General features: G+C 38.6%; 3 protein-coding genes across 3 annotated transcripts in view; all 3 read left to right on the top strand.

The window, feature by feature from the left end:
* Positions 1–16,136, top strand: part of LOC146460087 (uncharacterized) — a 103,487-nt gene that overhangs the window by 24,573 nt on the left and 62,778 nt on the right. The window lies entirely within an intron of this gene.
* Positions 1–16,136, top strand: part of LOC146460089 (uncharacterized) — a 104,082-nt gene that overhangs the window by 37,424 nt on the left and 50,522 nt on the right. The window contains exon 5 of the mRNA XM_085088382.1: positions 9,623–11,085. Coding sequence (XP_084944508.1) covers positions 9,623–10,629 — 1,007 coding nt within the window. The 3' untranslated portion in view covers positions 10,630–11,085. The remainder of the gene's footprint in view (positions 1–9,622; positions 11,086–16,136) is intronic.
* Positions 7,284–16,136, top strand: part of LOC146460090 (uncharacterized) — a 59,375-nt gene continuing 50,522 nt past the window's right edge. Inside the window, exon 1 of the mRNA XM_085088398.1 lies at positions 7,284–7,347. The gene's annotated coding sequence lies outside the window, so the exon portion shown is untranslated. The remainder of the gene's footprint in view (positions 7,348–16,136) is intronic.

Below are 16,136 nucleotides of genomic sequence, written 5' to 3'. Positions count from 1 at the left end.
GAGGTCTCCTCGGAGATATGTTAGGACTTTAAGACCAGTAAAGACATTATATTGAGATTTTTTAACATACGGTGGTAAGACTATAAAGACATAACAGAGTGGGACGTTTCATGCAATTAACTGAGGAAATCAAGAAGCTTTGTTTTGAAGGTGGATAGACCAGGGGAAGACCTAATTGATAATGGCAAAGCATTCCATATTTTTGGCCCTCTATAGAGTATAGTAAATTGCTTGATATTAGTTCGGCAGGTGTGAGGTCGAAAATGAGCTGAGGTTCCAATATCATAATTGTGAATTTGACCACCAGTCGGAAATAAATTTAAAAAGGGCGAAAGCAGCAAACGTTGGTAAAAGGAAAACATAAATTTTGCAATATAAATGGAATTCACTTTAAAAATCTTCCGCCTCAGCAATTTCCCATGGCAGATTATTCCAGTTATCGATTAAGCGTATAAAAAAAGAAATGTTTAAAACTATTTAAAGTTGCAGATGCAAACTTAAGTTTGAAACGGTGATTTGCTCTTAAGGGCCGAAAATCATCTGCAAACGTAAAAAATGCTGAGGGATCTAGTCCATTTAGTCTGTTTATTGTCTTATAACACTCGATAAGCGACGAAAATAATCTTTGTTCAAGTGTTGGTCATTTAAAGAGGGGAGGGGAGGGGAGTCTTGGCATCAAGTTAATGCCTACATCACCAGTGTCTCGTTTCTGTCCAAATTCCAATAAATCACATTAAAGTCACCGATTGTTTACACCGGTCATTTTGAACAGTGCCAGGGAGGGAAAATGTTGTGTTTATACCAAGGTTCCTCTTGTGTTAAACTCCTTCCACTGTCCTTACATGTGACCCCGAGGAAGGAAAGTTTAGGACATAACACCTGCAGATAGCTTTTTGTGTATTCGATTCTCGTATTTCCCACGGAAAAGAGGGGACTGGGAACAGTCTATAAAGAGAGCTTCACTCTCTCGGGAGTGTTTATTGAAACCAACCAAAGGAAACTATAGCGAAAGAGGTACACTCTGTTTAACCTTTTTTATAACGAGGTCCAGGCTGAAATTAACCAAAATTTGAAGAACGTATTAAGAACGTTCCTCATGCTGAGAGTCGATTAAGCACGTTTTTATTTTTCTAATCTGAATATAAAATCAAGGTAACAAATGTAAATTAACCAAAATACTTAAGGGCATGTTTTGTATAACATAAGATGACACACATCTCGGTTTGTCATAATCAGCAGTTCTTGATGCCATATCTCAGCAGGTAATGTACTTTGGCAGGTTTCCTGGCAACGTCCGCATTGCGGATTTACTGAAATACATGTAGTGTATACCATGTAATCATACATTATCCCACTGATTTCCCCTTTTATATCGAAGAAATTGACAGATATTTAACGATACCTTATCAACAAGACACGGACACAAACACTGAGCGAACAAATCAAACTGATTGTAATAGTCCCGACTTTGGAACGCTGAAAAATCGACAACTTACCACCAACTCAGCAACACAAAACAACTAAGAAGATAACACAAGAAATAAACGTAGAAAAACACGCAGAGTTCGCCGATCTAATTCTTTTTCTAAAAATAAAACACCAATTCGCCTTGACACATCCACCGTTATTAACCTCTCAAACGTCACAATGGCTGACGATGAAATACTTCTTTTATCAAGAGGTCTAACCTTTTGTCCGACCCCGCCCCTAGACACATCGACTGGGCTCAAGTTAAAGCTGACATCAATGATTTTTCAAGACGTCTGCGATTGAAAGAGTATTTCTACAACGAAGACAAGAGACAGGAGTTAACACTTAATCCATTCCGCCTCAAAAGTACTTGGTGTCCTCCGTCAGACCATAGTTAATTGAAGGCAACGGTTATGAAACCTGACAAACTTCTTTGTTATATGTTTTTGTTTGCCTTTTTGGCTTTGACCCTGCAAAAACAACAATAGAATTTGAAATGTGTTGGATTAACTGACCAATCGAAACGTTTCTGTTAAGATATTCAACTGTGGTGTGAACGCTAAAACAAAGGATTGTGCAGGGTCGCGGCCCTTCCAACATAAATGGCAGCACCCAGGCGCGGATCCAGGATTTTGAAATGGGGGGTGAATTTTTGTAATAATGTAATTTTTTATAGAGCCAAAGCCTGGTTGAGGTGTTTGAGGTCTGTGCAGCGAAGAGCTCTCAAGGAGCTTATTAACGTTAACAACAAAGAAATTATTCTCAAAAAAGCAGATAAAGGCAGAACAACCGTCGTTATGAACGGAGAAAACAAAATCAATGACGGACAGAAACAATTGGATGATAGAAATAACTGTCAGCCACTAGACGAACCAATGGTTAGAGACACATCCCAGAGAGTTAAACACCTCATTAATGCCCTTCATCAAGCAGGGTGCATAGACGGTTAAATGGTTTAACCTAACACCAAATCCGCCTCGAAGCCCAGTGTTTTATACCCTCACAAAAATTCACAAACCGACATTAGTCGGAAGTCAAGACCTATCATATCTGGGTGTGATGGCCCAACAGAACGCCTATCATCATTCGTAGACAAACTACTTCAGCCAATAGCACAAATACAGGACTCGTTTCTAAAAGATACGACACATTTCATAAGGTTTATTGAAAGCACTAGGGTGCCTAGAAACGCTTTTCTAGTCTCAATGGATGTCACTAGCCTTTACACGAATATCCCACAGGAGGACTGAAACAATCACTATAGTATGTAACGCATACGAGAACTTTCATACCAATAACCCTCCTATAGCTACAAATTTCCTCAGAGAAATGCTCAGCCTTATACTGAAGGAGAACTCCTTCCAAACACACGGAACTGCCATGGGTACTAAAATGGCAGTAGCTTTTGCCAACATCTTTATGGTATCTATAGAAAAGGAGATCTTAAGGCAGAGCGTTCACAAACCACTAATGTGGAGAAGATTCATTGACGATGTATTTTACTTGTGGGATACAAACAAAGAAGAAATAGAAAATTCATTGAGCAAGCAAATTCGTACCACCCTACCATAAAGTTTACCGCTGAAGTCTCACAATAAGAAACAACATTCTTGGATACGACAGTCTATAAGGGACAGAGATTCGAGAAAGAATCAATTCTCGACGTGCGCACACATTACAAACCTACTAAAACATTTCAGTACACAAACTACAACAGCTGCCACCCAGCAGGCACTTCTGAGGACAAACGCTTCTAAAGTAGTGTTTGACGAAAACATTAAAAACTTTAAAACACGCCTGGTATCGAGAGCTTATCCTAGTAACCTGGTGGACAAAATCCTCTCCGAAGTTAACTTCGCAGAAAGGAAGAACGCTCTTACACAAAAACAGAAAGTGCACAAGAAAATTCTACCCTTCGTGACACAATTTCAACCATCACTGCCATGTTTGAAAAATATTCTAATGGACACTGAATGGCATTTAATACAAAACCAGCCGCTACTAAGAGAGATATACAAGGAACCTCCCTTTATCTATTATAGAAAAGGGAAATCGCTTAAAGACATGCTTATTAAAGCAAAATTATAAAGGCTTTTATCAACACAATGGGCACACAGCGGGAGTCGTGTAGGTCTGTCAACCCCATTTCAACAGGCTCAAAATGAATAAATTGATTGGTAGAACCAGTCATCGCTAATGCACATTCTCCACCTCAATTAGAGAAATCAAATATTATTTCAATATTTGACGGATAAGGAAAAAAAAAAAGGAAGGGGGCTCAAAAAAAGGGGGGTGAAAATTCACCCATTTCACCTCCCCTGGATCCGCCCCTGGCACCATTGTTTTCATGGCAAGGTTTCATAACCAGCCCCTCAAGTAACTATGGTCAGACCGTGATCGAATTCTCAACATCTATATAGACACTCTAGAAACAGGCATTATGAGCGCCAAACCAACAGGCATCCGTGACAACTTAACACGCAGAGAACGTCACGCCCTTAAAAACCTACAACGACGAACGGACATCATCATCAAACCTACAAATAAAGGATCTGGTACTGTGGTGATGGACAGACAAGACTATTTAAACGAATGCTACCGACAATTAAACAATCAACAGTTCTACAAGAAAGTCAATGAAGATCCTACCAAAGGTTTTGACAAAAGGGTACGTTTCTACCGCAAAAGGCTTCTTTCTCAGTGAGGGCATTATAGACAAAGAAACTCACAACTACTTAACCCCTCAAGATCCCAAAGCTGGTCGTTTTTATATCCTACCTAAGATCCACAAAGCTGCTATCTAGGTCGACCCATTGTCTCAGCAAATGGGCATCCTACTGAAAAAATATCGGAATTCGTTAGTTTCCATCTTAATCCTTTAATGCAGTCACTCCCATCTTATGTAAAGAACATCACCAACCTGTTAAACAAACTTAAAGATATCGACGTCCTCCCCAGCAATGCCATACTTGTTACCCTTGATGTGTCATCTCTATACGCGAGTGTTTAGGAAATTGTGCTTTTTTGCTTATAATCAATGTGTAATAGTCTTTTGACTTTTTCCTTAAAATATCAAAAGCGTTGTTATTAATTATCATTGAAGGTGGCCCTGCCAAAAAGGTGTGATTATCAGTTTTTGATTTTGATTTTAAGTGGGACGGTATAGCATGTCTGAGACCTGCCCGAACTAGAAAATTTGTTTTATCAATCTTTTTTGAAATAGTATTAAAGGATTCTGTAATATTAAAATCGAATAGAAGATCTGTTACCTCAATAAAACCGGACTCAAAATAAGTTTTGTAGAATATTGGCCTATTATTTATACAAATGTCTTTGTTATTCCAACTTACATTGTGCCAAAGTTTCTCTGTAGAAAATTCGTCACGAAACTCTGCCCACCACTGAAGCAGTTCACTATAGAATTTGGAAGAGATTGTGAGGCCTTTTATATCACAATTGCAATGGAATAAGAAAAGGCCGCCAAAACGTTTCAGTAGGTGATGTAAATAATTTTTCCATGTGCCGTCATTTTCGCCAAAAATTCTCTTCAGCCAGGCTAACCTTAAAGATTTAGCCATAGTTTCAAGATCAATCATTTTCAAGCCGCTCTTTTGATAATCGTTTATTACCGCCTAACGTGTGACTTTATAAACCCCTTTCCATAGAAATCTAAATATCAATTGGTTCAGTTCTTTGATGACTCCCTTGGGCATCGTTAATAAGGATGATACATAAACAAGCTTTGGGATAATCAAGGATTTTATTACTGTTACCTTCCCATACAGAGATAGGCCTCTTGTGGACCACATGTTAATGAGTTTCTTAACGCTGTCCAATTTTTCTATAAAATTCTTTTCATGAAGTAATTTTTGATCATAGGAGTAATACACCCTTAGAGCTTTAATTGGTTCATTTGACCACTTAATACTGAAGGGTTTTGCTTTATTTTCTCTTAATGATCCGATGCACATTCCTTCAGTTTTCGTGGGATTAACTGCCAAACCTGAAAGCTTCTTTAAATCATCAAGCAGCTTAAAAAGAGTATGAGCTGAGTTAATGTCCGAAAGGACTGCTGTTGTGTCATCCGCGTATTGGAGTAACTTTGTTTCTTCCCTTTCAATAGTGATACCATTTATCACTGAATTTTGTCGAATTGCGATAGCCAAGGTTTCAAAAGCTACTACAAATAAATATGGAGAAAGGGGATCTCCTTGTCTAACTCCTCGTTCAAGTCTAAAATAACTAGATGCTTCACCGTTGTTAATGACACAGCTTTGTATATTATTATAATTTTGACTAATATAATAATAATAATAATAATAATAATAATAATAATAATAATAATAATAATAATAATAATAATAATAATAATATAATAATATTAGTCAAAATATCGGCCACTAATAAATCTGCCCTTTGCCGTAGTGCCAGCCTTGCATTCAGTTTTGTATTTTCACGTTCAAGTGACGCCTGGCACGAGGTCTTTCACAAGAGAGATGCGGCAAAATTACCAGCAAGTTTGATTCCTGCGTTGTGTGGACCTCAGCATTCAAAAGTTTCTTTTAAGAACATCTTAAGAACGTTTTCAGCCTCAAATCGCAAACAAATATAAGAACGTTCAGCCTCAGCTCCAAAGTTAGACGAGTATAAAAAACAGAGTGATCTCAGATACAAAAAAGGTATATGTGTTTATGAACAAATCAAAGAATTTCGAGAGAAAAGTTTTTGTCATCTAAACGGCAAGATGTTCTTCGATACTTGCAAGGAGCCTTGGTTGATGTTAAAGGTAAAAAAAGATGAGCATTTTCCTAATTTTGAAGAATAACTGCCGACAAGAGAGGATCCTCTCTTGCTGCAAATGATATGTAAGGCATGTAAAGGCACACTGTTGGATATTTATTAAAAACTAACCTGCAGTCATTAGATAAGGGTCTGTTCCTTGTTCTGTTTTTATTTGTCCTGTTCTGTCTTCATTTAGAGAAACTGGCATTATTTCGGGATAAATTCTAAAAATTCTGAGCACTGGTAGAAGCATAATATGCCATTTTTACGAGCACAATCGACAAAAGCCTACCTTGCCGATAATACGAACAAAAGCTAAATCCCCGGCAATAATAAATCACAGACATTTGGCTGAAATAAATCCCCCGGGTATTACGGACTCTCGCTATTAAGGAATAAAGGGAGTTAAAAATGTCAGACCCCAAAAAATCCTTCGGAACCCCCCGTCATTAAAACATGTGAGTGGGGCCCCTGGGATTTGTGGACGGTTTTAGCTCGCAATGTTTTCATGGCAACGGCACCTAGATAAACTGCAAGTATAAAAAAAATATCCCTTCACAATTAATCTTGCACCATGCTAATTTCGGACACCCAGAACTGAAGTGTGTGGTTTTGCAAAATAACGTTCACCAACACCAATACCAGAAAACTGTGTTCGTTCCAATGGCCGTTTTTATACTAGAGGACGCATTATCCGTCTGGACGAACTTAGGCAAACATTTGTTATTCGTCTGGTTATTCGTCTCTAGTATAAAGACGGGCACAAGAGGCATTATCTGTCTGGACAAACTATTTTCCGTTGTGCGTCGTTCAAGACGAATAACGGAAGATAATTCGTCCAGACGGATAATGCGTCTTGTGCCCGTCTTTATACTAGAGACGAATAACCAGACGAACAACAAATATTTGCCCAAGTTCGTCCAGACGGATAATGCGTCCTCTAGTATAAAAACGGCCAATGCATATAAATCCACAAGTCCAGTTGGACGTTTATCTGATGCTGAGAAACCGCCCCTCCTCCACTCCTTCGCTTCGAAGATTCAGAGCACGTTGTGGTTTGTGATCGATTAGGCGGCAAGATTGATTTTATTGAAGGTGAGATAAACTTTTCAGTGTATTCAACACAACTTATAGGTCGTTGAGTGATGCTGTTACTCAATGGAGACGAGCATAACGTGATTTTACCATACAAATGAAGGTTTTGAGGTTGTTCGTGACACTGAACCGCCATGTTTTGACAGTACGTCTTGAACATTCTGCTAAAATACGGTGTTTGTGTTGGACAGTTACGGCCAATTTTGTCAGAATTGAGTTTTGAACCATTCGCTGCCTGCAAACCTCAAATACCAGGCGGCTAAAGTGCAGTTTTAACTGCTTAACACAGACCACCGAAAAGACCTTATTACGGCGTTGGAAGCCATGTTGATGGGTAGGCAAACACGCCTTGAAGTAACAGTGTTTGTATGGAAATCCGATGTCAAATAATTGTCATAAAACTTCGCCTCTGAACAAGTCATGAATTGGAAACTTTTGGCACTAGGAAAAGGATTTTAAGTTAAAAACTGAAGGGATGTAGCTGTGCCAGAAAGCGTCCAGATGTGCATTGAACTTTCCAAACATTTCCCTGTATTTTTTCCCGAACAATAATTTTTAATAGCAGTTCACAGCTGGTTTGCTGGAAATGATTTACAGACACATGTATGCATGCGTTAAAATGCTTTACCATATACCTTCAGAGGCGTCTTGTGTCCAAGCGATGTAGCGCGTCTGTCCGCTAAAACTTAAGGGAATTTGTTTGTTTGCCTTTAAATTTAGGCAGTAGCTAGTTTAACACATAATTAAAAAACGTGTCTGTATTTTTTCTCGAACAATAATTTTTAATAGCAGTTCACAGCTCGTTTGCTGAAATGATTTTCAGACATGTATGCATGCTTTAAAATGCTTTTTTGTACGGTTACCATATACCTTCACAGTTCTTGAAATTAGCGGTCGTCCAGTCGTCCGAGACGACCAAATAGTTTACCGGGCAACCAATTTTTTAGTAAAATTAAGAGACTTGTTGCCCGGGGAGAAAACAACGGACAACTTAGCCAAAAATAGAAAATAAATTAATCATAAACAGCAACAGACTTACGTGACAGTTTTGTTTTGTCAATGTTTGATATTTTGAAGTTAATAATAATTAATTTGCCTCAGCTAAGCGTTTTCCTGTGTTTTGGATATCTGTAAATTTTACAAAACATTGCCAGGTACGAAAATGTAAGCGACAAACACAAAGTTTCATGTCTGGTGGCGATCAAGATCAAAGATGCCATTTTGAATATGTCACAACTTAAACCTAGACTTCTGCAAAAACCATTGCCGCACACTAATAACTATCGGAGTAGTTCCAGCTTGACCGCCAATGTGATTACACCAATTACACATCAAGCCGTCTACACGGCGTGTAAATAAAGGTAGGATCGTGACCATAATTACTCTCAAATTTTTTATTTTGGTTTTGAATTTTTTATGTCTTCTATTAGCAGTACAGAATACAAGTATTTTCTTTCAATAACCAAGACATTTAAACACATTTCGTGAACTTACATCACATTAACTGAGCTGAGTCAAAAACTTTCCAGCAAACTTTTAGAGTACTTAGCACACACATGCAATTGTGATCCTCTAACTTAGAGTATAATCCGAAAGAATTTCATTATCAATATTTTCAAAACTAACCTTTACCCATAAGGATAAAGCATGTCAGTTGCTTCAGTGCAATTTGTGACCGATTATCGTATTTATTCGATTAACTACCCTGGGCGTTTATTTAACTTGGGGCTGATAAAGGTGGGCGCTTATTCAAGGTGGGTTCTTATTATTTTCCCAATATTTTCAGCAAGGACATTTTCAGAGAACAACAAAATAAGGGAAAACAAGTAATTATGACCAGTTAGTCAAACTTAAAAGTACCCAATCAACCCAAATTTTCATAATTTGTCTGAATAGGTAGAAAGTAGTCTTCAAAAACCTGTCACAAAGCTGAAAAATGAGTCATTTTCAGGATCTCACTGTTTCCCCTTTGCAATCATATTGGGGACCCCAGCCCTTAACAATCATTTCCCTTGAGTGTGCTGTGTCCTCTTTCCTTACAATTTGTATATACATGTATATGAGTAAATGCATTAATAATACAATATAAAATAATGTGCGGGATCTATGTGACGTGAAGCATCTGACAGTAACCAATTAATTGATTGCACAAACCGCTTCAAAGCAAGGAAGGAGTTCATTTTTTGACATAAATGCTGATGAAAGTTGATTTTATTATGTTCCATAGATTAAACAGGAACGAACATGGTGCCAAGATCAACAAAGGACAAAAGAGGAAAGCTAAACAGATGTAAAGGGAAACTGTGTGGCAAACCTTCTGACTGTGTGGAAGGTCTCAGGAATGATGAAAGGGCGCACATAGAGAAGAAGAGTTATAAATGCAAACAGTGTGGCAAGTGTTTTAATCAAGCAGGAAAATTAAGGAGGCATCGAAGAGTGCATACTGGAGAGAAGCCTTATAAATGCAAACAGTGTGGCAAGTGTTTTAGCCAAGCAGGAACGCTAAAGATACATGAAAGAGTTCATACTGCAGAAAAGCCCTATGAATGCAAACAGTGTGGCAAGTTGTTTAGTCTAGGAGGAACGCTAAGGATACATGAAAGAGTCCACACTGGAGAGAAGCCTTATGAATGCAAACAGTGTGGCAAGTGTTTTAGTGAAGCAGGAAAACTTAGAAGACATGAAAGAGTCCATACTGGAGAGAAGCCTTATGAATGCAAACAGTGTGGCAAGTGTTTTAGTGTAGCAGGGAGCCTAAGAATGCATGCAAGAGTCCATACAGGAGAGAAGCCTTATGAATGCAAACAGTGTGGCAAGTGTTTTAGACAACCAAACCACCTAAGGACACATGAAAGAGTCCATACTGGAGAGAAGCCTTATGAATGCAAACAGTGTGGCAAGTGTTTTAGTGAAGCAGGAAAACTTAGAACACATGAAAGAGTCCATACTGGAGAGAAGCCTTATGAATGCAAACAGTGTGGCAAGCGTTTTAGTGTAGCAGGGACTCTAAAGAAACATGAAAGAGTCCATACTGGAGAGAAGCCTTTTGAATGCAAAGAGTGTGGCAGGTGTTTAAGCCGCTTGGAAAGTTTCAGAAATCATGGTAGGTCCCACAAGGGCGCTTCTGATTGTATTAGAGGTAACCAAGCAACAGAAACCTGCTCTTTGCAGGACCCCCAGACAGGGCATGTTGAAAAACACATTTGTTGGATTTGTCAAGAGGAGCTTTGTAGTGAGGCTTTACTTATTGAACATTATGAAAATCATATGATCATTGAATAACTTTGAACTTTGAACTCTTTTATGTCAGTGAGTTTACTGGAACATTTTGATAAATCAAAATAGTTGGTTTTGCATACTCCGTATAAGTCACGATTTACAGGTGAAAAATTTTAAGAAACCTCCAGCTGCAGAAATGCAGTTGAACGCAGCTGTATGGGCATCCACTCCAATATGGTCACTTTATTACTAAGGACATTTTTTCTTCCAAATTCATACATTTTCCTTAATAGGTATGGGTGGAGTTACTTTGTGTGGTGCGACAAGAGTCTGTAAAACAGCGTTTGACTGTAAGGTTTAATTGTTAATGGAACCTACAATAAGAGTGACTGTAATATACAAAAAAGTGACTGAAAACTATCTGTGATAACGCTGTGCCCATTTTAAGTTGGTCTTTCTGGGTTGATAGCTTAATAACCGATAAAACCTGCATTGAAAAGTATGGTTTCTCTCCAAATAGTTTTGACGATGACAAATTCGTCGTTTTTAAGGAATGGAAAGCAAAAGGAAAGTGTTTCAATTTTTCTCTAAAATTGTCCGCCAAATGACTAGATCAGGGTTTCTTTTTATATTAGAAAAGACGCAATGGTGTTAATTTAAGTAGATATTTGTAATACGAATGCTTTGTCATCTCTATCAAAGCGCGTTACGTTCCAGTTTTTATTGACAATCTCTATTTTAAAGACTGTACAATTTATGGAATCCAGTTCTTGTTAGTATTGTTTCAGTTGTAAATTCTCTTTACAATTTTAGACTTAATATTAACTTGGATTCTCCATATATTTTTTGGGTGCTCAGGTTGGGAAAATTTATTTCCTCGTAATGAACTTGTTTGACCAAATTATTTTACTGAAGAAGGAATTACAGCGGTTACCAATAACATGCGACCTACGACATTCAAAAGTGTCGGATAAAGTCGCGTTTTGGTGGACGTCAATCAAAGAAAAGCCGTTGAAATTATTTTGAATTCTGACAAGATTCCAAGGTAACCCTGCAAGAAACTAAGAATTTTACCTCGCTAAGAGATAGTAAACTTCATTTAAATTGATTCTCCAGCGAGATAAAGCGCAAATAAAAGGTATTTTTGAATTAAAAAAATTCGATTTTCACTGCACGTGATAATTTGCTCACTTGCACGCATCGCTGATTTAATTGTCAGGTGTAGCGATTTCAAATGTTTTATAAAAAAATACGGCTTCGTCTAAACAATGCGCATTTTTTAGATAACCTGTCTTGGAAATCAACTGTCATAAAGTTTACCATCCGTCAGCGGATAAAACTGTCAATTTCTTCGTTCTGTTGCCTTGAAATGTTCTCAGAATTCAAAACAATTTCAACGGCTTTTCTTTGATTGACGTCCACCAAAACGTAACTTTATCGAAGTCTTTTGAAGGCGAGAGGTCGCGTGTTATTGGTAACCTCTGTAAGTGGAGGTTCTCATGTGAGGTTTAATGTTAAGATTAAAAATTGTTTGTGTTAATTAAGTCTTGTGTTATCAAGATCAGCCGTTGTTCCGTTTTTTCATGTGGATCCGAAAGTTGATGCCTGTCACTCTGAATTACCGTCACTCTTAATGGGGAACAAAAGCGCATGAATGAATGGCTTGAATCACTGCGCGCGAAAACCAACTAATATGGCGGATCAAAGGGGAGTTCTCAACTTTCACGTTTGTGCTGGCCACTCGCTACGTGTACCATAAGCTTTTTGCTGATAATATTTGATAACTGTTTTGAAAATCATTCGACGTCTTTCTAATGGCTTTCCTTTCAACTGATCAATCAGCTCCAAGAACTTGCAATTCTTGTTTTTCCAGTTTTTGCAGTTTGATTGGACAGTTGATGGGGAAGCCGTCGGAAAGTTGTGATAGACTGATTTTAAGTCACGCTGCTTTGTTTCCGTCATTTAGTTTGCTTGGGGGAGGAGAGGGAGTCTTTTGACCAAGTTTACGCCCGCATCACCAATGCCTCGGTGCTGTCGAAATTCCCAATTAAAATTAAAATCACTGATTGTTTACACCGGCCATTTGGAACAATGCAAGGGCGGGGAAAATAATGTTCTGTTCGTACCAAGGGCCCTGTTGCGTTAAACTCCTTCCACTGTCCTTATATGTGACCCCGAGGAAGGAAAGTTTAGCACAAAAGCAACACCTGCAGATAGCTTTTGTGTATAGGAGTCTTGGAAATCCCACAGAAAAAAGGGGACTGGGTACAGTCTACACAGAGAGCTGCAATCTCTCGGGAGCGTTTATTGAAACACAGGTCAGCAAAGCGTATGTGACACAGGTTACCATGCAAGCGTGATTTAAGAGTTTGTATGGAGTTAAAATTAAATCGAAATTTAGACAACAATATTCCCACAAAACCCACAAAAAATATAATTAAGTCTGAAAAATCTTACCCAGTGTGTTTTGCTGTGTTTTCAATGCTCTTCAGTGCTTCCAAACGCTGTTTTGAGCGGCTTATCTCTCAGCAGCTGGTCCACGTGCATCACTGTATTATGTTAATGACAAGGTAGAAAACTAAAAGTCGAATTTGAATAAAATTTGGCCCGTCATTTTAGGAGAGCGCTTCGGAAACCTCGCTAAAATTTGCTTGAAACTTAAGCACTCGCTTAACTGTCTCTCCATATGGCAAGAAGGATGATGTGCGGTCCCTCCTGGGTAGCTCATTTACGGAGGAGTTCGTTTATTGAGACACAGGCCTTCGTTGAAAACAAAGTTCATTTCAAATCGGGTGCCATTTTTGCCGCCGACGCTGGAATGTTGGAACAAACGCACGGTCAAACCTAGGCACGAGTACTAAAATGTGCCCAGCCGGGGAGATCCACGGGAAGCCTTTGGCACGTAACAAACCACACACACCCCATCTCGGCTAAGTGCAGTTCTGTACCAGCCAGCCGACCTTGTTGTGGCGGCTTTTTCAGTAGCGCGTAAAACATTATTTTGTTCATCAGTTAGCTTGCAAGATGGTATAATTGAGCTAGGCTCGCATTAACGTGACAAAAGAATATAAATAAATATACAACTTATACCGAATTACCTCGACATATTTGCTCATCCACGAAAGTGACTACATCTGTCACATCTTGCAGCGGATGTAACTTCGTACCAAAATTTGATTGTATTGACTGTGACCTACCGAAAACGACTAAACACTCATCGCCAGATCTTGTCAAACGACTTAGATTATTTTTTCTTCCTGCCCTTCTGCTCGCAAGGAATAAACCGGTAATGAGAACTTCGAAATATAAAAAGTTTAATGAGTAAATGAGCCGTTCTCGGCAAAACAACAACTTTGCGAAATTCAAGGTTTTTTGGAGAGCGTGTATACAAAGACAAATTTTCAATTTCTTTCAGTCAGCTTTCATTCAATAAAAACCAACTCGTAAGTTAACAAGTTGGAAAATTGCGAAGTTAATTCATAATAAAAAAAAAATTAATAATACAAAAACCAATTTATATTCTCAAGAGACGTTTCTTGCTGTCACGCCAAGCACGGCTGGCTGGTACAGAACTGCACTTAGCCGGGAGGGGGTATGTGTGATTTGTTACGTGCTTAAGGCTTCCCGTGGATCTCCCCGGCTGGGCACATTTTAGTACTCGTGCCTAGGTTTGACCGTGAGTTTGTTCCAACATTCCAGCGACACGGCTCTGTCGGCGGCAAAAATGGCACCCGATTTGAAATGAACTTTGTTTTCAACGAAGGCCTGTGTCTCAATAAATGAACTCCTCCGTAAATGAGCTACCCAGGAGGGACCGCACATCATCCTTCTTGCCATATGGAGAGACAGTTAAGCGAGTGCTTAAGTTTCAAGCAAATTTTAGCGAGGTTTCCGAAGCGCTCTCCTAAAATGACGGGCCAAATTTTATTCAAATTCGACTTTTAGTTTCCTACCTTGTCATTAACATAATACAGTGATGCACGTGGACCAGCTGCTGAGAGATAAACCGCTCTAAACAGCGTTTAGAAGCACTGAGAAGCATTGAAAACACAGCAAAACACACCGGGTAAGCTTTTTCAGACTCAATTATATTTTTTGTGGGTTTTGTGGGAATATTGTTGTCTAAATTTCGATTTAATTTTAACTCCATACAAACTCTTAACTCACGCTTGCATGGTAACCTGTGTCACATACGCTTTGGTGACCTGTGATTGAAACAGGCCCGTAGCTAGGCTAAAACAACTGGGGGGAGCAAAATGGTTAAACAAAACTACCCCCCTCCCCGTCACTCAAAAAGAGAGACTGATTGGGGAGTTTAAGATACAACGTGAACATCAAAGAAGCAGTATATTTAGTAAAAAGTAAAACAATATCTTTGCACGTGCATCACACTTTTTGGTACATTTTCTTTGCCGTTTCTTTTACGCGACTACCACGTGAAATTTCCTAATTTCACGCTTGAAGAAGGATGTAAACAAACTACATCAAAAAAACGTTTCTTTATCTTCTTAAATTGGAATCGGAAGAATCGGGCAGTAAGAATCCGACTGCAGGAAAATGTTTTCCTCTGAATCTTGAGAGGACATATTTGTGTAGCTTTCGACAACGCGCGAACACTAATTTGTTGTAAACTATAAAGGACATTTATATTGCTATCAATGAGCTGATGTCTCAGAAAACAAGCAGTTTATTTCAACAGCTTTGACGGCTTGAAATTGGTTAAAATGTGATCCATTTTTGTTCTTATTCACAAGGTAGGAGTGGCTTTGTTGCTGTTATAAAAGCAAATTGTTAGCGAAGGAAACTGACAGGTAGTAAACAAATTATTAAAGGTTGTGAAAAGGCACTTGAAGCGTCAGAATTCAAGACTGATTGATGCACACACCTCATTCTCTCTTGATGTACATTAATTTGTTTTAATTATGTATTTTTGGCACATTGTTTTTTAACTTCCAACAATTCAGGGGGGAGCACAAGCCCTCTTCCTGCCCCTTCCCCTGCTACGGCATTGTGAAACCGACCAAGGGAAAATATAGCGAAAGAGGTATACCTGTCTTTATGAACGATTCAAAGAACTCCCAGAGGAAAGTTTGTATCGTCTGAACGGCAAGCAGTTCTGTGATACTTGCAAGGAGCCTTGGTTGATGTTAAAGGTAAAAGAAGATGAGCATTTTGCTGATTCTGAAGAATAACTGCAAATGATATGTAAGACATGTAACGACACATTGTTGGATATTTATTAAAAACTAACCTGCAGTCATTAGATAAGGGTCTGTTCCTTGTTTTATCTTTATTTGTCCTGTTCTGTATTTATTTTGCTTAAAAACCAAGCAGCATAATTTTGATGGTAGGAAGCATAATTTAGAGAAACTTGCATAATTTCGGCATAATTTCCAAAGATTCTGAGCACTGCTAGATGCATAATATGCCATTTTTACGAGCACAATCGGCAAAAGCCTATCGGGCCGATAATACGAACAAAAATAATTTACAGACCTTTGAAATAAATTCCCGATATTATGGACTCTGGCTATTAAGGACTCTATAACTCGCGGTCTCGAGGTTGTCTG

Source organism: Pavona decussata, unplaced genomic scaffold (assembly GCF_977016875.1).
Source record: "Pavona decussata unplaced genomic scaffold, jaPavDecu1.1 SCAFFOLD_214, whole genome shotgun sequence".
NCBI lineage: Eukaryota > Metazoa > Cnidaria > Anthozoa > Scleractinia > Agariciidae > Pavona > Pavona decussata.
The sequence above is the reverse complement of the archived record's forward strand: the minus strand, read 5'-3'. Positions and strand labels throughout refer to the sequence as shown.